Consider the following 20,606-nt stretch of genomic DNA (forward strand, 5'->3'; position numbering starts at 1 on the left):
GTCAGCAGCGAGCTGCAGCACCATCCTAGTGGCAAAATATTACCTTTTAAAGGGCTTGTTTGCGATTGGGGTGGGACTTCGTGCGATGCCAGCTTGGCGTTGATCGCTGTGCTCCCAACGAGCGAGCGGATCATCCCCGGTTATTTTTATTCCCAACCCCCAATGTTTTAGCTGGGGCTGCAGTGCCTCACAAAGTGTCTGTGAGGAAAACCGGGCACAATCCAGCTCCGGAATCGAGGGGTGGATGAAATCCGAGGCGGGATCAGCAGCTGAGTGTCACAGCCGGGCCTTCCCGGCCTGCCCAGCTCGGAAGGATCTGGTTTAACGGGATGCTGCACCCACACCATTGCACACCTGCCACCCCATCCCCTTCCCTCCGCTCCTCCAGGACCTGCCCGAATCGAGGATTATTTTCCTTTCAGGGCAGTGATTGTGCTGCTCATCCTTCCCTCGGGATCTGCCCAAGGTCAGCGGCCGGAGGGGACACGGGGAGGTTGTGGCCCTGCCGTGCAGGTGACACCTCTGCCGCCCAGGTGACACCTCTGCCGCCCGGTGACACCTCTGCCGTGCAGGCGCTGCCCTGGCAAACTTCAGCTCCGTTTTTTGTGCCTGGAGCTTTTGCCTGGAGCCAAGCAGCAGCTCCTGCCCCGCGGGCGCTGCCGGGCTCGCAACATCCCGACCTTGCCGGGATAAAATTAGCCCCGCTTCCCTTTGGATTAAAGGCAGCTCCGCTTCGGCTCCGAGACGTCAAATGGCAGTGATCCCTTTTTTGTCTGGATAGGGGAGGGGAGAGTCCTGCCAGCCAGCCTGGTGACAATGACATTGATTTCCTAGACCTCTCGGCGTGGCCAAATCTGTATTTTTAGCCGGGGAAGAGAAAAAATACGAATCACGTGTCAGAGCAACGCTTTCCGTGCCCTGGTGGGAGGGAAGGAGCCGGGAGCCGCCGCTGCTGGAGCCGGGGACGGGCAGGACTCGGTGCACGGTGCCCGGAGAGGGGCAGGGATGCACCGGGCATCCATCCCCGGCGCGGCTCTGCCCTCCTGCAGCGGGGTCCCCGCTCCCCGAGGATCCCGCCCGTCCCCTCCGCATCCCCCGTGGCCCTTTATCTTCCGGGGCAGGCGCTGCCTTCATCTCTGCTTCCCTGCCACCGCCCCCTCCTCCTCCTCCCTGCTCTCCCCCACCCTGCTCTCATTTCCCCAAGAAGACTTTAATGAAATCTGCCCTTAATTAAATCCACATTCATTTGCATAATTACCAGGAAATTGAAATTAGCCTGCGGACGTGGCTGGAATGCATTTGGCATCCGGCAGCCCTGGCTGTTCGGAGGGGGCTGCACCGGCGGCCGCTGGGTGCCCCCCACCCTTAGGTGCCCCCCACCCGTGGGTGCCCCCCACCCTTAGGTGCCCACGGTGCTGTCCCCACATCCCTGCCATCCCCTCCCGGTGGTGACAGGGTGGAAGTGGTGGGACACTGCCACAGCCACTGCCCTGCCCTGCCGTGCCCTCCGCCCCCGCACGAGCAGAATCACCTTTCCTTTAGTTAGTAAAAAATAAAAATAAAAGTCTTCACCGCCATTGAGAAATTTTTTGTTGCTTTTATAACTATGTATTTTGTCCTTTTTTTTTTTTTTTATGGTTTCAGTTGTGGTTTTTTGAAATCCTTTTCAACAGTGACAAACTGAGGTAACGTCTGTGACACTACAGCCTCTCCTACGGGAAGAAGGCCCGAAACCCGACAGCTGAGGGAACTGGAAATAAAAACCTGACAACCTACGGACACAGCGACCTCGACGGGGACAGAAATCACACCGGGCACCCCCTGGGGCACAGCCGGGCGGTGCCACCGAGCCCTCCCGGGGCGGCCGGGATCCCTTATCTACATTATTGCACGAAAGATCGAGGACATCGAGGGACCTAAGGCAAAGAGGAGTAAAACCGGTGCCTAGCTCTCTACGTGGGGCAATGCTACGTCTAACGCCGGGCCCGGGGGTGCCGGGGACGGGGCACGGCGGGGGCGGGGGCGGCCCCTGCTCTGTAAACTGCGGCTGCTGCTGCTGCTGGAAAGCGTTATAGCCCTTTGTGGGGAATTGGGGCACCGGGGCCGCCCCACGGCACCCACCCCGTGCGAGGGAAGCCCGAACCACAGCAGGGTGCTCTTGCCTTGGGGCGCCCCCACAGCGGCGGCGGGGGAGCTCCCCGCTCTGCTGGGTGCCCGAATCCGGGAGGGAAGGTGTGACCTCCACGCACAGCCCAGGACATTGTCACTGCGGGGCCACCGGTGGCTGCAGCCAGCCCCGGCAGGGCCTGTCCCGCTGTCCCCGCCAGCCCCAGGGGAGGTGACAGGGTGGGGAAGGGGTGACAGCGAGGAGGGGTGATGGGGACAGCACAGAGAGGCGGGCGGGCCCGCGGGAGAGCGCTCGGAGCTCCCTGCCCTGCCCATGGGCTGTGCAGGCCAGCCTGGGGGCACCGCTGCCGCCTGCCCCGCTCCCTGGGTACAAAGGGGCTGCACAGGGGACAGCGGCACGGCAGAGCCAGCCCGGCCCGAGCACCCACCCTGCGGCACGGCCGGCACCGGCCCGGGGCAGGGGCTGCCATGGCAGCGGCTGGGACACACAACGACACGCACACAGGGACACTTGCTACATCAATGGCTGCCAGCACCTCCCACGGCAGGGAGGCAGCCGGGGCCGCCGGGGTCGGGGGCTGCTGGCGACCCCCGGCTCCCCGTCACCCGCCTCCCCGCGCCCTCCCGGTCCCACAGCGCGGCAGGGACCGGCGGAAGAGGGCAAATCACCACCCACCCAAACCCCCAAAGGCCTCCTCCACCGAGCAGGGTCATCGGCCTTCCCGCTCCGGGCGGGGTGAGCAGGGCTGGGGCAAAGCCCGTGCATCGCCCGCTGCCCCCGACTCTTCCCCCCGCCCTGGGAGACCCCTCCCCGTGCCCCGGGGAGCCTCGGAGGGGCAGCACAGCCGTGCCAGGGCTGTGGGTGCCCCCGGCCTCCCCAGCAGCGAGCGGCGCCCTCGGCTGCGCCCCGGCCACGGGCCTCGCCCAGGCGGGGCGGGGCGATCGGCATACTCGGCGCTACGGAGCGCAACCAGTTCTGTCCTTTTCCTCTTCCATCGTGTTGCTTTTCCTTTTGTTTGTTTTTTCCTTTGGGAAACCCAGAGCCCGGTCCCGGCTCGTGCCGCCACCACGGCGTGCTCCCCCATCGCTGTCCCCGGGGCGGGGGACGGGCGGGTCGCGCCGCCGTCACACGCAGATCTCTATTGCTGTGGCCAGGACCATCTGCCCCTTGCCCTTGTCCTGCCGTCCGTCTGTCCTGCTGGCCGGGCCCGGGGCGGCTGCGCCGGGCTCGGGGCGGGCCGCTCCGCTCCCCTCGGTCAGGACGGTCCTCTTGAGCGGGGCGGGGGTGCAGGAGCCGCCGGCCTCGTGGCAGTGCGGCCCGGCCGGGAGCTTGTCCCTGGCGTGCTTGCGGGAGCGGTACGAGGGCCGGCACCGCACCTCGGCCATGAGGTCGCACTTGATGAAGTAGAAAACCTCCTTGACGGGGCAGCGCTTCTCGGGGTCGAGGGCCAGCAGGCGCTGGAACATGCGCAGGGCGCTGTCCGTGAAGCGGCGCCACTGCGAGGGCAGCCCCGCCAGCCGCCCCTTCTGCCACCGCACGAACTCCTCGAAGAAGGCGTCGGACGCCACGGCCGCCTCCCAGGGGAAGTTGCCGGTGAGCACGCAGAAGATGAGCACCCCGAAGGCCCAGACGTCGATGCTGGTGTCCACGGCGAAGCCCTCGGCGCGGCCGGCCTGGCACACCTCGGGCGCCGTGTAGGGGATGGTGCCGCTGATGCGCTTGACCCGGCAGCCCACCTTGCGCGTCATGCCGAAATCCGCCAGCTTGACGCGGCGGCAGTCGCGGTCGAAGAGCAGCACGTTCTCCGGTTTGATGTCCCGGTGCACCAGGCTCTTGCTGTGCATGTAGTCGAGGGCCAGGCCCAGCTGCTGCACGCAGCGCTTCACCAGCTCCTCGGGGAGCCCCACCTGCGGGGGACACGGTGTCAGCCACCCCCAGCCAGCCCCGGGGCACCCACCCATCCTGGGCACCCACACCTCCATGGGCTGATGGTTGTGGGTGCTTTTATCTGGGTGCTCTGAGGCAGGGGATGGTGGTGGGTCATGGGCCACCCAAGAGATGGGTGGTGGGTCTCAGGCTCCCCATAGGATGGTTTGGGTTGGAAGGGACCTTAAGGACCATCCAGTTCCACACCCTCTCCTGGGCAGGGACACCTTCCACTGGCTCAGGCTGCTCCAACCCTCATCCAGCCTGGCCCTGGACACTTCCAGGGATGGGGCAGCCACAGCTTCCCCAGGAAAAGGGTGATGCGTCTCAGGCCAATCTAGGGATGGGTGATGGATCTTAGGCCACCCAGAGGATGGGTGATGGGTCTCAGCCATCCTAGGGATGGGTGATGGATCTTAGGACATCCAGAGGATGGGTGATGGGCCCCACGTTTATTTGTAGGTGCTTGTGGTCAAGCCCAGCCCAGATGGGGGTGCAGTGTCCCTGCAGCCCCTCCCATATGGGCACAAAGCCCAGGGGCAGCTTTGCTCAGCACCCCCAGAGCCCCCACATCCCACAGAGGCTCCGTGGGAGGTGCTGGGTCCCACCTGAGGCGGGATGATGTCGAAGAGGTCCCCGCCGGGGGCGTACTCCTGAGCGAACACGTAGCAGTCCTCGGTCTCGAAGACCACGTCGAAGACCTTGATGATGAAGGGGCTGGAGGAGAGCGTGTTGGTGATGCTGAATTCCCGCAGGAAGTTCTTCAGCTTGGTCTTGCTCTTGTTGACAAACTTCAGGGCCATCTTGGTGCCTGTGGAGGGCAGGGGACAGGAGTGAGCCCTTGGCTGGGACAGACCCAGCGCCCCGCTCCCAGCCAAATCCCACTCTCCTCACCTGTGCTTTTGTGGGACACCAGGTCCACCTTGCCGTAGGTGCCCTTGCCGAGCTCGCGGATGAGGTCGTAGTGCTTGGTGATGTCGGTGCCCGAGAGGGTGCGGATGGCCAGGGACTGCATGTCCTCGGTGATCAGGGGCACCCCGCAGCAGCCCAGCTTGCGCGACGGCTCCTGCTCAATCGAGCCCGCGCTCATGGTTGCGCTGCAAGGCACGGGGGGCACTGCTTCCGTGGGGCTGCAGGGCCATGGAGTCCCATCCTGTCCCATCCCATCCCATTTCATCCCATCCCATCCCGTCCCAGCCCACCTCACCCCATCCCATCCCATACCATCCTGTCCCCACCCATTCTATCCCATCCCATTCTATCCCATCCCATCCCATCCCATCCCATCCCATCCCATCCCATCCCATCCCATCCCACCCCTTCCCATCCCATCCTGTCCCTTCCCCAGGGCTCCAGCCATGGCAAAGGGGGATTGGGCTGAGCAACCCCCACTGGGTGCCACCCCTGTGTCCCCAAGGGCCACCAATCCAATGGCTCTGGAGGGGATGTCCCAGCCTCCACGGGGGCTGCAGCCGTGCAGTGTTTGGGGGCAAAGGGAGGGAGCCAGGCAGGGCAGAGACAGGGACAAGGACACACATGGGTACAAACAGGGACACACACATGGACACGTTTTCTCAGGGCTGGTGTGTTCCCAGCCACACTGCAAGACAGGAGCTGAGGCCCTTTGGGGTCCCCTCTGCTGCTGTGTCCCCAGTGAGCCAGCCCTGTGTGCTCCATACTGAGCCCCTCTGGAGCTGAGTCTCACCCCAGCCAGGGGAGCTCCAGAGAGGAACCAGGCCCTGCCCTGGCACCAAGGGGACACAACGGCTCTGCAGCAAATCCCTCCATCACATCTCTCCAACCATCCACCAGCACCAGCTCCTGGCCTTCACCTGCCAGGGTGCCAGACTCTGGTGTGGAGAATCCCAGAGTCCCAGACAGCTTTGGGGTTTGATGGGACCTTAAAGCCAGTCGTGTTCCATGAACAGGGACACCTCCCACTGTCCCAGGCTGCTCCCAGCCCTGCCCAGCCTGGCCTTGGGCACTGCCAGGGATCCAGGGGCAGACACAGCTGCTCTGGGCACCCTGTGCCAGGGCCTGCCCACCCTCACAGGGAACAATTCCTCATTCCCAATATCCCATCCATCCCTGCCCTCTGGCAGTGGGAAGCCATTCCCTGTGTCCTCTCATTCCAGGCCTTTGTCCCAAGTTCCTCTGCAGCTCTCCTGAAGCCTCTTGAGGCACTGAAATGGGCTTTAAAGTCTTCCCAGAGTCTTCTCTTTTTCAGGCCGAACAATCCAAATTCTCTCAGCTTTTCCTCATAGCAGAGGTGTTCCATCCCAATAATCATCACTGTAGCTCCTCTGGGCTTGCTCCAACACATCCATGTCTTTCCTGTGCTGGGGACCAACAGCTGGATGCTTATTCCTGGTGGGATCTCACCAAGGCCGAGCAGAGGCCGGCCCAGCCAGCAGCACCAACATCCCTCACTCCCAACAAAGCAGGGGCGGTTTTCTCCTCACTCTGACCATTCCCACAGGAAGATCCAAGCTCGGAGTCACCCACCAGAGCAGTGAAACCACCCCAGCATCTCCTCTGATGGCTTCAAGGCGCTCCATCACTGCAGAAGCACAAACCCTGGGCAGGCAGGGATGCAGGACGGGCACTTGGTGCTGCAGGAGGGTGAGGATGGGCAGAGAGAGCCCAGGTGGGGCCCACGGGCTCAGCCCCATGCAGGGGCTGTGGCAGCCACCCCAAATGGTGCCAGACACCCCACAAAGCACCTGCAGCATCCCACAGCCAGGCTCACGCACAAGGATCCTCCCAGCCTCTTCCCAATAAGGCTGAGTCGGATCTCCAGCTTCTCCCTCCTTCCTTCCTTCCTTCCCCTCACCGTGCTGCCTGTCATCCCAAACCAAAGCTCAGCTTCTTCACTTATTATAGTTATATTTTTTTTCCCTGGGAAGTTGGGGAAAAAATAGAAAAGGAACTTCAACATCATGATGTTCCAAAAATGTAACAGTTTGACTCATAAGATCTCCGAAGCAGCTCATCTCCATAGTGTTTCATTGGCCCCCTGGCAGAGGAGCACCATCTCAGCGTCTGGGTGCTGGAGGTGGAGGTGGATCAGCAGCAGCTCGCTGGAGGCAGGACTGAGAACAGCCCCCAGCATCCTGCACGAAGAATTCCGGCTACGCTTGCATTTACGGCTGCGCTCATCAATGTCCCTTAATTAACTGCCATTGAAATGCAATTACTCAAGTCGGGAAGGTTGGCTTTGGGGAAAAACCCCGCTGGTTGGATGGGAGAGAGGAGAGGGAGGGCTGGCAGCTCGTGGAAGTGCTCTCCAAGTCAAGGGCTGCTTGTTTTTCCCCTTGGCTCAGCCCGTTGGCGTTTCCAGGTGTCTCCTTCCCAGGAGGGAACCGAGGGGCACCCACGGGCAGCGGGGATCCCGCCCGGTCCGGTCCGGGCTGCGGCTGGGCTGGCACCGGGATGGGCACGGGCCGGGATCGTGCTCCGAACAGCAACCGCGCCTGGCCGGGGCTAGCGGGGCACCGCGGGGCCAGCACCGACCCCAGGAGGAGCCAAACGGCGATGGTGACCGAAACCCCGACACGCCGAGGCCACGGTGACCAAAACCCCGACACGCCGAGGCCACGGTGACCAAAACCCCGACACGCCGAGGCCACGGTGACCGAAACCCCGACACGCCGAGGCCACGGAAAGCACAAACACAGAAGTTGTCACTAAAAATTGAAAGCTTTTGGAAGCACGTTGGGTTTGATGCGAGCAGCGAAGCGGGGCGGCAGCAGGAGGCAGTGAGGGCTCGGTTCCAGCGCCGTGCGCTCCCAGGGACAGCGGGAACAGCGGGAATAGCAGGGCACACAGGGGTGGCAGTGCCCCTGTGGCAGGAGGTGCCGCCAGCTTGGCCTGGCCGGGTTGAGGTCCCACATCCCTCTGCAGCCAGGCCAGTCCCAGCAAGGAGCGCCTGTGTGGCCCCAGGCCGGACCGGGTCACTCCAGAGCCACAGCGCGGCCTTTCCCGGCACTCAGCTCCTCTCCTGCCCCAAACCCTGGAAGGCAGGCAGCACCACGTCCCGAGGAGGACAAACACACCTTCTCCAGCTCAGTTCCAGGTGCTCCTGAAGGAGCTTTCCCAAGCAGGGAGGAGGGATGAGCATCCCGGCCGAGCCCCACGGCTCAGGGTCCCGCAGTGACAGAGGCAGCGCAGCCGCTGCCGCGTGGCCCCGGGACCTGTCGCGCACCACAGGCGGTTCCTGCCGTCATCTCCGCATCCTGAGCCATTTCTCCTACTATTCAGACTAAAATTGTTCTGTGTTTAAGCTTCAGAACCGTTTATCTCATTGAGTGAGGAGGATAATCCACCCACCTCTTCCTTGCTCCCTGGCAGGTATTTATAGGCAGCCACTCGTCTCCCGTCGGCAGCTGCCGCTCCTCTTCCCCGAGCTCCCGGCTCCATCCCCGGCCCCGCGGAGCACATCCCGGTAGGACATTATCCGCATTATCCCCATTATCCCATAGCCACAGCCCAGCATCCTGCCGGGAGCCCACAGTGCTGCCCAGCGCTGTTCCCTGCCGGGGATGCTCTGCCCTGCTCTGGATCCCGCTCCAGCCCTGGGCACAGCGGCTCTGCCGATAACTAATTGCAAACTCATTAGGAGCTCATTGAGAGGAGCAGAGGCCGCCCGGGAGAGCTGCCCCAGGCTCCCGCAGAGAAGGCGGCTGGAGCAGCGGCTGCTTGGAAATTAAGAGGGAAAAGGGGAAAAAAATCCCTCTGGCCACATCAGAGACTGACAGAAAAACAACCCAGTTGTTGAGGGAGGCTACAGGAAAAGGGTTTGGGCTGAGCCTGATGCACGGTTGAGCACTGGGGGCTGGGACTCGATTAAAGGAAAATCTGTGCAGGGCAGGGGCTCTGCAAAGCCCGGATTCCTCTTTAAAGAGGGGAGAAATGTGAAATGCAGCAGTGGGATGGGCACAGGCCCACGCTGCTCTGTCCCTGCACTTGGCAGAGATTTATTTCCCTGTTTCCCATCCCCAAACCCTCAGTTATGAGCACATAACACCAACTCCCATCCAAGCCCAGCAGGCTGGAGGCCAGAGCATCCCTCAGGAGGGATCTCCCTCTCTCCACACCCAATCAGCTTCCAAACCTGCCCTGTTTCCCCTGAACAACACACTGAACCAGCAAACTCACGCCCTGGGCCCTGCCAGAGCCATCCCTTCTCCCAGTTCTGCAGGTGCCAGCACACCCTGGTGTCACTGGAACGAGGGGCCAGCGGTGCTTTGGCCGTGCCCCACACTGAGCTGCTGCCTCCCAGTGCCCCACTGCATTTCCAGCCCTGCCACCTCCATTCCTGCCTGACCCCGTTCCAGGGACATCCTGTCCTCTCCTCCGTGCCCCTGGGACCCGCAGAGCAGATTGGAGCTGTGCTTCCCGGGGCTGTGGCACGCTGCAGCCCAGGGAGGGCTCACAAAGGCACCTTGGCCGAACGGGGACAGCGTGGCTGTGGGGGCAGGACAGGAATCCCACCGGGGCCCGGAGCCACCAGCACCTCCATGGCCAGGCAGCCTCCAGCCAGCACCTCCCACCTCACCCAGAGCAGCAAAACAGGCACAGGGAAAGGATTCCTGCATCCCAGGGCCATTCAAAGCCTCTCAGGGCAAGCCAAATGTGTCCGGGAGTTCACACATGGCACGGAGACATTGGCTGCTGGCAGTGGTTTGGGGACAGCCCGTCTGCCACCATCCTGCAGCCCAGGGGGAGCAGAGGCCATGGGTGGGGCAGGTCCCCATGGGCAGCTGGCTCCAGAGCAGCAGGAAAGGCTGGAGCACCACGGACACACCAGAACCAGCACCAAAGCTCCAGCGAGGCACCCACAGCGACTGGCACTGCCCAGTGCCCTCAGTGCAGGGCTGAACTGGCACTGCCCAGTGCCCTCAGTGCAGGGCTGGACTGGCACTGCCCAGTGCCCCCGTGCAGGGCTGAGCTGGCACTGTCCAGTGCCCCCCATGCAGGGCTGAGCTGGCACTGCCCAGTGCCCCCGTGCAGGGCTGGACTGGCACTGCCCAGTGCCCTCAGTGCAGGGCTGGACTGGCACTGCCCAGTGCCCCCCATGCAGGGCTGAGCTGGCACTGCCCAGTGCCCCCATGCAGGGCTGAGCTGGCACTGCCCAGTGCCCCCGTGCAGGGCTGGACTGGCACTGCCCAGTGCCCTCAGTGCAGGGCTGAGCTGGCACTGCCCAGTGCCCCCGTGCAGGGCTGAACTGGCACTGCCCAGTGCCCCCATGCAGGGCTGAGCTGGCACTGCCCAGTGCCCCCTTGCAAGGCTGGACTGGCATTGCCCAGTGCCCCCCATGCAGGGCTGGACTGGCACTGCCCAGTGCCCCCGTGCAGGGCTGAGCTGGCACTGAGCTCCAGGGTATCAGCAATTCTCATACCAGCTCCTTGCCCAGGGCACAGCAGCCTGCCTGGCAGCAGGATTCTCCTCGGCAAAGCCAATAACGCTCGGCCAGGCACTGCTGTCCCAGTGCAGATGTTCCAGATGCAGGGCAGGGTCAGGCCCTGTCACAGCCATCCGCGGTGTCCCCCTCTGCAGGAACCGTCTCCCGTCCTGGCCAGCATTCTGTGACAAGCTTCCTCAGCCTCTGGTCCCAGGATTCAGGTTTCACAAGCGATTCGGCAAGAGCAAACAAAGCAGCGCCGGGACTCTCCTCCGCCGCTCCTCCTTCCTGCCACCGTCCCTGTGCCCTCCGAGCTGCCAGCAGGATTTTCCCTGCCCTCCCGCACACGGCGCTGTCTCTGTCCATCGGCCCCGATGACAGGACCTTGGCTGCCTTGCAGAGCTCCTGGCCTCCCGGGGTTTTGCTGCCGAGCAGGATTGGCTTCCTTAGGACCTCAGCTCCTCCAGCCCGCAGCTCCTCCCGCCTTCGCCGCCAGCACCGGGGACTTGTGATTACTTCATTGTTTGATTGGTTTCATCAGCCTGTCATCATCTCCCTCCCAAAAACTCTTCCGCCAGCGCCGGCAGCCCCGCACGGTTGGGATCTGCAAAGACAAACGCCCCGAGCGAGCGGCACCTGCCCGATCCGCGGCAGGGCCAGCCGGCCCCCTCGTTCCTGGCGACAACAGGGACACGTCCCTGTGCCACAAAGCCAGCCCTGAGTCCGCTGCAAGGCTTTGTGTGCCCCCAGCTCAGCCTGCAGCCGGCTGGGGGGCTCCCGTGGAGGAGATGCTCCCGTGAAGGAGATGCTCCCACCTCTGGTGCTCTGCTCCCGCAGCAGGGCACGGTGACACGCACGGTGACACCGGGCGGGTCGGGGGCTCGGCACACGGACAGCCAGCCCCGAGGGTCCCGCACAGAGCGGTGCCGAGGCCGGGCCGCCCTGTCCCCGGTCCCCGAGCCGTGCTGGGGCTCCCGGTGGCGCCGCCCGCCCGCGGCCACGGCGGCAGCGAGGCCGGACCGGAGGAAAGTGGGTCACGCTCCCCCTTCCCGCTGCGGCCCGGGAGCGCCGGGCGGGGATGGAGACCGGCCCCGGGCCCGGGGACAGCGGGGACAGCGGGGACAGCAGGGGAGGTGAAAGGGGAGCTGGGGCAGGCGATGAAGGGACACAAGGAGACAGCAGGGGACGTGGTGAAGGGATGCGAGGGAAGACAAGGAGAGATGACGAGAGGAGATGACACGGAGAGATGATGAGGGGACAAGAGAGGACACAATGAGGAGGGACAATGAGGGGAAAAGAGGGGAGATGGTGGACGGGGCATGAGGGGAGATGGCAGGAGGACATGAGGGGACATGAAGGGAGGTGATAGGGAACAGAGGAAGCTGGTGAGGGAAGACAAGGGGAGGTGAGGGAACATGAGGGGAAACAAGGGGAGATGAGATGGGGAGGTGGTGAGGGGACACAAGGGAACACAATGAAGGGACATGAGGGGACACGGCCTGAGCTGCCCCCGAGGCCGCCTCTCCCTGCTCTCCCCTTCCCCTGTTCCCAGCTGCCCTCCAGCCCAGTGCTCCCTTCCTGACACCCCCAGACCCGCCGGCAGCCGCCGGGGAGCAGCCCCGCGGCCGCAGTCCCGCTCGGTGTCACCGACGCCCCTCCGTCCCCGGCCCTCCCCCTCGCCCCCCCGCCGCGCCGGGGCCGCCCGGGGCGCAGGTGCCACCGGCCGCAGGAGGGACCCGGGCTGGGGGGGGGGGAGCAGCGCCCGCACCGCGCGGTGCCCACCCCGCTCCATTCACCGGGAGCGCCGCTCCTACCGGGATGGGGCTTTGTCCCCTCCCCGCGCCGTGCGGGCAAACAAAGGGCGGCCTCGGTACCGGGCGGGCGGCGCCCCCCGCACCCCCATCCCCGCACCCCCATGCCCGTATCCTCATCCCCGCACCCCCGTGCCCGCGCCCCATCCCCGCGCCGCCGCCTTACCGGAGGGGCGAGCCGCCGCCGCGCCCCGTCCCCGGCGGGAGAGGAGCCGCCGCCGCCGCCGCCGCCGCCGCGCTCCGCCCGCCCCGCCGGGCTCCTCATGCCGCGGCCCCGCCGCCGCCGGAGGAGCGGAGCGGAGCCGAGGGAGCGGAGGGAGCGGAGGGAGCGGAGCGCGGCGCCCCCCGCAAGCCCCGGCAGCGCCCGCCCCGCGCCGCGCTCCGCCCGCACCGGCACCGGCGCCGCCCCGGGGAGGGAGCGCGGAGCGGGAGGAGCGGGAGGAGCGGGGGGGCTCCGCCGCCGGCCCCGCGGGGATGGGGGATGCGGAATGAACGATGCGCGATGCGGGGCGCTGCTCGTCCCCGCCCCCCGGTGTGGCCGGGGGGAGTCGGTGCGGGAGCCGCCCGGGAAGGGGGCTCGGGGCTGAGCCGCCCCCTCCCCGCGGGCGCGGAGCTCCGGTACCGCGGGCTCGGCTCGGAGCGGAGCTCGGCGTGGGGACAATGGGGATGAGAGCGGCGCAACGCTGGGGCAGCTTCACACCCGACACCCCCCGAGGCTGATCCGGGGGTCCCAGCACAGCACCGTGTCCTGCTGCTTCCCCGGGCCCTGCTGCCCTTGAGCCCTCCCAGGCTCTGTTCCCTCTCCTGTGGCACAGGTGGGTGACGCCCACCCTGGGTCAGGGAATGGTTTGGGTTCGAAGGGACCCTCAGGATCGTCTCGTTCCAACCCCTGCTGTGGGACACCCTCCAGGCTGCTCCAAGCCCATCCAACACGGCCTTGGACAGCTCCAGGGATGGGGTGGCCACAGCTTCTCTCTCACCATGGCACAGGTGATGCCCACCGTGGCACAGGTGATGCCCACCATGGCACAGACAGCCCCCCAAAACGCTGCTCCTCAGTGTGTGCAGGACACGTGGCTTCCCCTGTGGCTCATGAATGGTGGGAGCGTTCAGGCCAAGGAATGCCAGACGAGGCAAACACATCACGGGGGCTTCCCTTCAGGTGCCTTAAATTTGGCAGCACTTTCAGCAAGTGCTGCCAGAGCTGGGCACCAGGAGCCCCAGCCTGGGGGACAGTGACAGCTCTCCAGGAGGAAGATGAGGAGTTGGCACTGTGCTCCCTCTTGGAGCATCCCTGGACACACCTCGTTATCCCGGGTTTCCTCCTGTGCCCACCAAGGCCAAGCAGGGATGTTTAACACTGGCCAGGATTTGCTTTGGCACATCCTTGTCCCTCAGCTGGGTGCCAGGTCCCTCGGCTCCCATTGTGTCACTTTGAAGGGACCCACGGTGCCCCACCCTCCGAGGGGCACAAGGGGCTGTTCCCACAGCCCAGCCGTGCTGGTCCGAGCCGTGCCAGTGCCCCCGAGCCCCCGGAGAGCGGGGAGGGCCGGGAGCCACCGGCTGTGAGTCACGGATCGCGCTGAGCATGCGGAGCAATTAAAGCTTTTCATGAATGACTTTAAGGCAAGAGGCTGAATCACACTCCGACACTGCTTTAATGTGTGCCGGCTGTGCCACTGTCACCCTCTGGCCGCCCGGCAGCTGGCACGGGGCAGGGGCACTGCCAGCCCCGGGCAGGGCAGCGGTGCCTCCATCCCCTCCGCTCGGGTCCTGCCAAAGGGACGCTCCAAGGGAGCTGATTCCCGGCGGGAGCCATCGGGATGGCGCTGGGAGGAGAAATTCTGGAGAGCCAGCCGGGCTGGGCTGGGGCTGGCGCTGCCCGGAGCGGCCGCTGCGGGGTTGGCACGGCGCTGGCACGGCTCTGGCACGGCGCTGGCACGGGGCAGGAGCAGCGGAGGTGCGCGAAAGAGGAACACGGGGGAGCTGGGCCGAGCTGGGCTGCGCTCGGTGTCACCGCACCAGCGCACCCCTCCATGGGAGGCGTCACCCACCCACGGGAACATCACCTGTGCCACAGGAGAGGGAGCAGAGTCTGGGAGGGCTCAGGGACAGCAGGGCCCGGCCCGGGGAAGCGGCGGGACACGGTGCTGGGCTGGGGCGCTCCGGCTGCACAGCGCTGGGGACCCCCGGATCGGCCTCGGGTGGGGCCGGGTGTGAAGCATGGGGGACAGCACAGCCGCCTCCATGGGGCGGCTCCAGGCTCGGCCCTTCCCGAGGCCCCTGTCCCCCGTGTCCCCTGCCTGTCCTTGCGGTGCCGCCCTGGCTCCCGCAGCCTCCCGCTCGCGGCTCCTCCGAGCTCTCTGTCAGCTCTCTCCCTATTTATAGCTCGGGGCTGTTTCTAGGTCAGGCGGGAGCTGCCGGTGCCCGGGGAGCCAGCCCGGGGACCGTGGGGAGCTGCAGGGACACTGCCACACACCCACACGTGGGTCACCTCCCTGTGTCACCATCCTGCTGCTGTGCCCTGGGTACACAGGGGCTGAGCTGGCACCGGGGCCAGCTGGGCCTGGCAGGGCTTCGTGGCATTCCGTGGGCAGGGCTTTGTGGGGCTCTGCGGGACCCCACGGCCTTAAGCAGGTCCTCATGGGATTTTGTGGGGCTCAGCAGAGCTCTTTGGGACTCCATGGGGCTCTCTTGGACTCCATGGGGCTCTATGAAGCTCTGTGGGCTCCATGGAGCTCAGCGGGGCTCTGTGGGGCCCAGCAGGGCTCCAGATGGCTCCAGGGGGTTCCACGGGGCTCCGTGGGGTCCCTCTGGGGTGTCCGTGTCCCTCGGTGGCACGTGGGTGACACAAACACAGAGCCATAGTAACACCAGTTGTACCGGGGAGCGCCTGCACTGAGCTCGTGGTCTTCAAAGCACTCTCGGAATATTAATAACTAATTAAGATTAACGAGATGAAAGGAGCCAGATCAAACATGTTTATCACCTCGTGCAATCCCAAACCGTGCACGGAGCCCCCGCCTCCCCGAGGGACCACGAGCGCTGCTGGGATTTGTGCTCGGGAAGGGAATATCCGGCTGGTGCACATCGTGGGATGCGCTTGGACAGGGTGGGCAGCGGGAAATGACCTGGAAAGCCCAAAATATTCCCAGCATGCTGAATCCCCTCGGAATTCAGCGAGCAGGTCGCTTGTTCCTTTGCCATGGCTCGGCCAGAGCGGGAGCCAAGGGCTGAGCCCACCCGGCCCCGGTCCCAAGGCCACCGCGCTTGTGGCGCTCCGGTGCCAGGAGCCAGAGCTGCCGGGGATGCTGCGGGGATGCTGGGAAGGAGCGGCGGAGGGAAGGAGGGAGGGAAGGACGGAGGGAAGGCGGGAGCGGAGCACGCCGGGAGCCGCAGCCCGGGCGGGGGGACCCGCTCAGCCCGGGGGCTCCGGTGTGTCCCACCCGAGAGCCCACCCGTGTCCCCTCGGTGTCCCCTCGGTCCCTGGGGACAGAGCCCACCCTCGGGGATAGCCAGGAAAGGGGCGGTGGGGACGGTTCCCCCAGCTCGGTGTGCCCCGGGCCGGAGCTGCCACCCCGGGCGGGGACAGACGGAGGGGTCCTGGGGCTGCTCTCGGGGGCAGGGACGGGCCGTGGCACAGCCCCGCCGGTGACGGGCACACACCGAGCCCCCGCCAGGGCTCCGACCCTCAGGGGGCTGCCCGGAGCTCCTCCCGTGCTCCCGGGGCTGCGGGGACCGAGCGGGGCAGGGCGGGCACAGCACCCCAGGGATGGATACCGGGATGGATCCCGGGCCGGGCACAGCACCCCAGGGATGGATACCGGGATGGATCCCGGGCAGGGCACAGCACCCCAGGGATGGATCCCGGGCAGGGCACAGCACCCCAGGGATGGATCCCGGGATGGATCCCGGGCAGGGCACAGCGCCCCGGGATGGATCCCGGGCAGGGCACAGCGCCCCAGGGATGGATCCCGGGATGGATCCTGGGCAGGGCACAGCGCCCCGGGATGGATCCCGGGCAGGGCACAGCACCCCAGGGATGGATCCCGGGCAGGGCACAGCGCCCCAGGGATAGATCCCGGGATGGATCCCGGGCACAGCGCCCCGGGATGGATCCCGGGATGGATCCCGGGCAGGGCACAGCACCCCAGGGATGGATCCCGGGATGGATTCCGGGCAGGGCACAGCACCCCAGGGATGGATCCCGGGATGGATTCCGGGAAGGGCACAGCACCCCAGGGATGGATCCCGGGCCGGGCCGGGCAGCACCGGGCGCAGTCGGACCTTGGAAATAGCGCTGAGCCCGGTGCACAGTGACGGCTGCTCAGCCACCGGCACGGAACGGGATCAGAGGGGCTCATTGGGATGGGCTGCCCGGGGAAAGAAAGAAGCACAACGCGTTTCTTCGAGGGGAAGGAGGGGCTGAGCTGGGGGCACGGGGAGAGCCACGGGGCCCGCCCTGGCAGCCTGGTGGTGCCCCGGTACCCCCACAGCAGCCGGCACCGCCCGCCCGCCGCCTCCGCTCGCTGCCCGTTCTCCTGGCACCACCTAGAGGCTGCGGGAACGGCACGGGGGGACGGACACACAGACACGGGGGGACAGGGAATAGACATGGGCTGACATAGGTGAAATGACATGAGCACAGACACGAGGGGACAGACAGAGGGGACAAACATGACGGGGCAAACACGTGGGGACAGACATGGGGGACAGACACACTGGCACAGCACCCACGCGTGGGGCCCACGCACCGCCCCTGGCACAGGGACAGGGTCAGGGGTGGTGACAGAGTGGTGGTGACAGGGTCAAGGGCGGTGACAGGGCAGGGAGCACTTCTGGCAGCACCTCCTGTCACCCTGGGGAGCCGCCCTGCTGGGGCTGTGCTGGGGGTGGCAGGCGATGGCAGCTGTGTCCCCACGGGATGGAGACAGACTCAGGGACAAGCTGGTGACAACCAGGGGGGTGTTCATGGACCGGACACACCCCCACCCCCCATTGCAGCCACCTTGAAGCAGGGCAGGACAGGGAGAAGCCTCTGGGCACAAGCCATGGGTGTCCATCCCTCGCTGTCCCCGAGCAGGGAGGGGCGGTCCCTGCAGCCACCCCAGGGACCCTGGGCCACCACACTGCCACCCCGGGTGCTCCCTGCCTGGCTGAGGGTGCCAGGCCCATCCACCTGTGGTGTGGCACAGGCTGGGTGCCCCTGGTGTCCCTGGCTGTGGGACAGGAGCCCTGGGAGCTCTGTGCCCCCACAGCCAACCCTCCCAGTTCCTATTTCCCTGTTCCTCACCAGGGCACTGACTCACAAGAAATGAGCTCCAAAACCTCATGGTTTACACCAAAACAAACCCTACAGCTCCCTGCCACCCATGAGGAAGTCCAGACTGCCTGGATGGATCCAGCTGGTGGCCCTGAGCCCCCCCAGACCCCGCTGGGGACAGGCAGTGCCTGGGAGGGAGCAGAGAGGGGCTGTGCTCGGGGCTGGCAGAATGGCACAGGAGCCGGCAGTGGCTCAGTGCCACCAGGAGCAGTTGGGCACAGCGTGTGCCAGCACTGGCACCTCGCATCCTGCCCGGCTCGTTCCGGCCCCGCTCATCCTCCTTGGCTGGGGCTCAGCAACACCGATGGAGAGGAGATTTCGGGAAAGGGGGAGGCGAGGACCGGGGCTGCTGCCCAAAGGGACGGGGTTCAGGGAGCCTGTGGCTCTCCTTGTGAACCCTCAAATGCCCTGGGCCCAGGGAAGAGCAGAGACTGCCCAGGGCCCCTGCTCAGGTGAGCTGGGATGGCTGGGATGGCTCCAGGATGCATTGGGGATGGTTCTGGGATGGCTGGGACAGCTCCAGGATGGATTGGGGATGGTTCTGGGATGGCTGGGATGGCTCCAGGATGCATTGGGGATGGTTCTGGGATGGCTGGGACGGCTCCAGGATGGATTTGGGATGGTTCTGGGATGGCTAGGATGGCTCCAGGATGGATTTGGGATGGTTCTGGGATGGCTGGGACAGCTCCAGGATGGATTTGGGGAGGTTCTGGGATGGCTGGGATGGCTCCAGGATAGACTGGGGACGGTTCTGGGATGGCTCTGGGAGGCCGTGGGTGCACACGCTGCTGCCCACAGCCCTACTGCTCGCATGGGCACTGCTGAGCTGGCACGGCACGGCACGGCACGGCACGGCACGGGATGCCCAGCGGTTTCCTGCTGCCAGGGAGGCACATGCCGGGCGGACACACGTGCACCCAGCATCGGCTCCGGGCTCCCCTTTGGGAGGGGATGCTCCCGCTCCCGAGCAAACTTTGGCACTGCCCCCGGGCCGGCTCGGTGCCCGCTCCGTGCCCTCCCAGCGCCGTGTCCCCCGCCGGGGCTGTGCCGGGCACTCACCTGTGCAGGTGCAGGGGCTGCAGCTCCTCTTTCTGGAAGCAGACGAAGCAGAAGGAATCCATGGCTCGGCTCCGGTGGCCCCCGCGCCCGGCCGAGGGTGACCGCAGTGCCGGGGGGCTGCTGGCATCGTCCCCGCGCAGCCGGCGGTGTCCGGAGGCTCAGGCGGGCCCTGCCGGGGCCATGGTGCCGGGAGCCCTCACACGGCCGGGCCGAGCACCGGGAGCCGCCGCTCCCCGGGCACGGAGGCGGCTCCGGGCCGGGCCCCGTCCCGCGTTGCCCTCCGGCCGGGCCCGGTGATGCCAGGCCCAGCCATGGCCCTGCCCGGCCCTCAGGGGGCACCGGGGCTCGGGCAGGGCGGGCCCAGGCTCCGGCCGAGCCCTGCGGGGCTCAGGGGCTGCCCCGGACAGCAGGGACGGGCAGGGTCCGTGCAGCAGGTGGGGTCCGGCGGGCTCTGACGGGACCCAGCGGGCTCTGGAAGGGTCTGGAGGGACACGGGCAGCCGGACACACGGACGGAGGGGAAAGTTGTGCCGTCGTGGAGCGGCGGCTCCGCGGGGCTCGTCTCACCGGCAGAGCCGCCGCTCGCTCTGACAGCCCAAGCAGCGTGCGAGTATTAATAGCTCCCGACTCCCGCGGCGAGGATGGGAATTAACTCCTCGAATGCCGCCTGCCCGCGCTCCAGCCGCCCCCTCCCGGTGCCCGCTGCTGCCTCCGGGCTCGCCAGCACGGGATGGGACCGGGCACACCCAGCCCGGGGCACCGAAGAGCCCGCGCTGTGACCCCTCGGTATCCCCGGGCTCTGGGCAGCCCTGGCACAGGGGACGGGGCACAATCGGGGGGAAACCTCTTAGCCCGGGTGCTCGTGGGGGGCCGTGCCAGCTGGTGGTGGCAGAGGTGCCACCCCTGGGTATCCCCCTGCACGGGCACGGTGGCACAGGGCACAGCAGGGAGCCCCGGAGTGCCGGCTGAGGGTGTCCCTGCCACACTGCAGTGTCCCTGTGCCCCTACATGAGTGTCCCTTTGCCCCCTGATGAGCGTCCCTGCCCCACTGCAGTGTCCCTTTGTCCATGGGTGACTGTCCCTTTGTCCCTAGATGAGAGTCCCTTTGCCCCCTTATAACTGTCCCTGCCCCACAGCAGTGTCTCTTTGCCCCCTGATGAGTGTCCCTGTGCCACTAGATGAGTGTCCCTGCCCCACAGCAGTGTCCCTTTGCCCCCTGATGAGTGTCCCTGTGCCACTAGATGAGGGTCCCTGCCCCACAGCAGTGTCCCTTTGCCCCCTTGGTGAATGTCCCTGTCCCAGAATGGACATTGCTGCCGGCAGTGTCCAGCTGTTCCATGGGGATACACCAGGCCAGGCTGGGTCAGGACCCCCAAAGCCACACAGCCCTGATGTGTCCCTGTTCCCCATCCTTTGGGCCTGGCTCAGGGACCAACATGTGTCCCCCAGGTCTGTGGGATCGAGTCCTGGTCACACCCAGTGTCCTGGGCCAGGAGCAAGAGCCCTGTCCTTGGGAAGGTGACAGGAGAACAGGGAGAGGTTCCCCAGCCTGGCCTTGGGCTTCGTCATCGCTCCTGAATAATTCAGTGAGTGGCTCTGCCTGCTCCGGCCACACCCCCGCTAATGGCAGAAATCGATGCCTTCTTAATTCCTCACGGCCAGAGAGCTCCTGCCTGTGCTGCTCTGGGCCCTGTCCCCCCGGGAGACGCTGATGATCCCAATTTTGTCTCACAGACTCTTGGAATCTCAGAGTGGTTTGGGCTGGAAGAAACTTTAAAGCTCATCCCATCCCACCCCTGCCATGGCAGGGACACCTCCCACTGTCCCAGGTCACTCCCAGCCCTGCCCAGCCTGGCCTTGGGCACTGCCAGGGATCCAGGGTGGGCACCCTGTGCCAGGGCCTGCCCACCCTCACAGGGAACAATTCCCAATTCCCAATATCCCATCCATCCCTGCC

General features: G+C 65.8%; 1 protein-coding gene across 3 annotated transcripts; it reads right to left on the bottom strand.

Annotated features, from left to right (window-relative positions):
* Positions 1-1,611: 1,611 nt before the first annotated feature.
* Positions 1,612-19,252, bottom strand: SBK1 (SH3 domain binding kinase 1). Of its 3 annotated transcripts, XM_074553213.1 has the most exons (5): positions 12,435-12,639; positions 10,455-11,061; positions 4,949-5,151; positions 4,663-4,865; positions 1,612-4,035 (listed from the first exon to the last, which is right to left on the bottom strand). In XM_074553213.1, the coding sequence occupies exons 2-5, from the start codon at positions 10,589-10,591 to the stop codon at positions 3,253-3,255; spliced, it is 1,326 nt and encodes a 441-aa protein (XP_074409314.1). In that variant the 5' UTR covers positions 10,592-11,061; positions 12,435-12,639; the 3' UTR covers positions 1,612-3,252. The 3 variants fall into 3 exon arrangements, with proteins under 3 accessions (XP_074409314.1, XP_074409315.1, XP_074409316.1); XM_074553214.1 differs by lacking the exons at positions 10,455-11,061; positions 12,435-12,639 and adding an exon at positions 18,651-19,252; XM_074553215.1 differs by lacking the exon at positions 10,455-11,061.
* Between the last annotated feature and the right edge of the window lie 1,354 nt (positions 19,253-20,606).

Source organism: Zonotrichia albicollis, chromosome 16, assembly GCF_047830755.1.
Source record: "Zonotrichia albicollis isolate bZonAlb1 chromosome 16, bZonAlb1.hap1, whole genome shotgun sequence".
In the NCBI taxonomy this organism is placed as follows: Eukaryota; Metazoa; Chordata; class Aves; order Passeriformes; family Passerellidae; genus Zonotrichia; species Zonotrichia albicollis.

Bases quoted from the DNA above. Each gene is read 5' to 3' on its own strand.
- SBK1 (XM_074553213.1), bottom strand. From the start codon at position 10,591: ATGGCTGTGACAGGGCCTGACCCTGCCCTGCATCTGGAACATCTGCAC. The intron at 5,152-10,454 runs GTATGAGAATTG...CGTGCCTTGCAG, and splicing joins GTGCCCTGGGCAAGGAGCTG to CGCAACCATGAGCGCGGGCT. The intron at 4,036-4,662 runs GTGGGACCCAGC...TGTCCCCCGCAG, and splicing joins TCGACATCATCCCGCCTCAG to GTGGGGCTCCCCGAGGAGCT.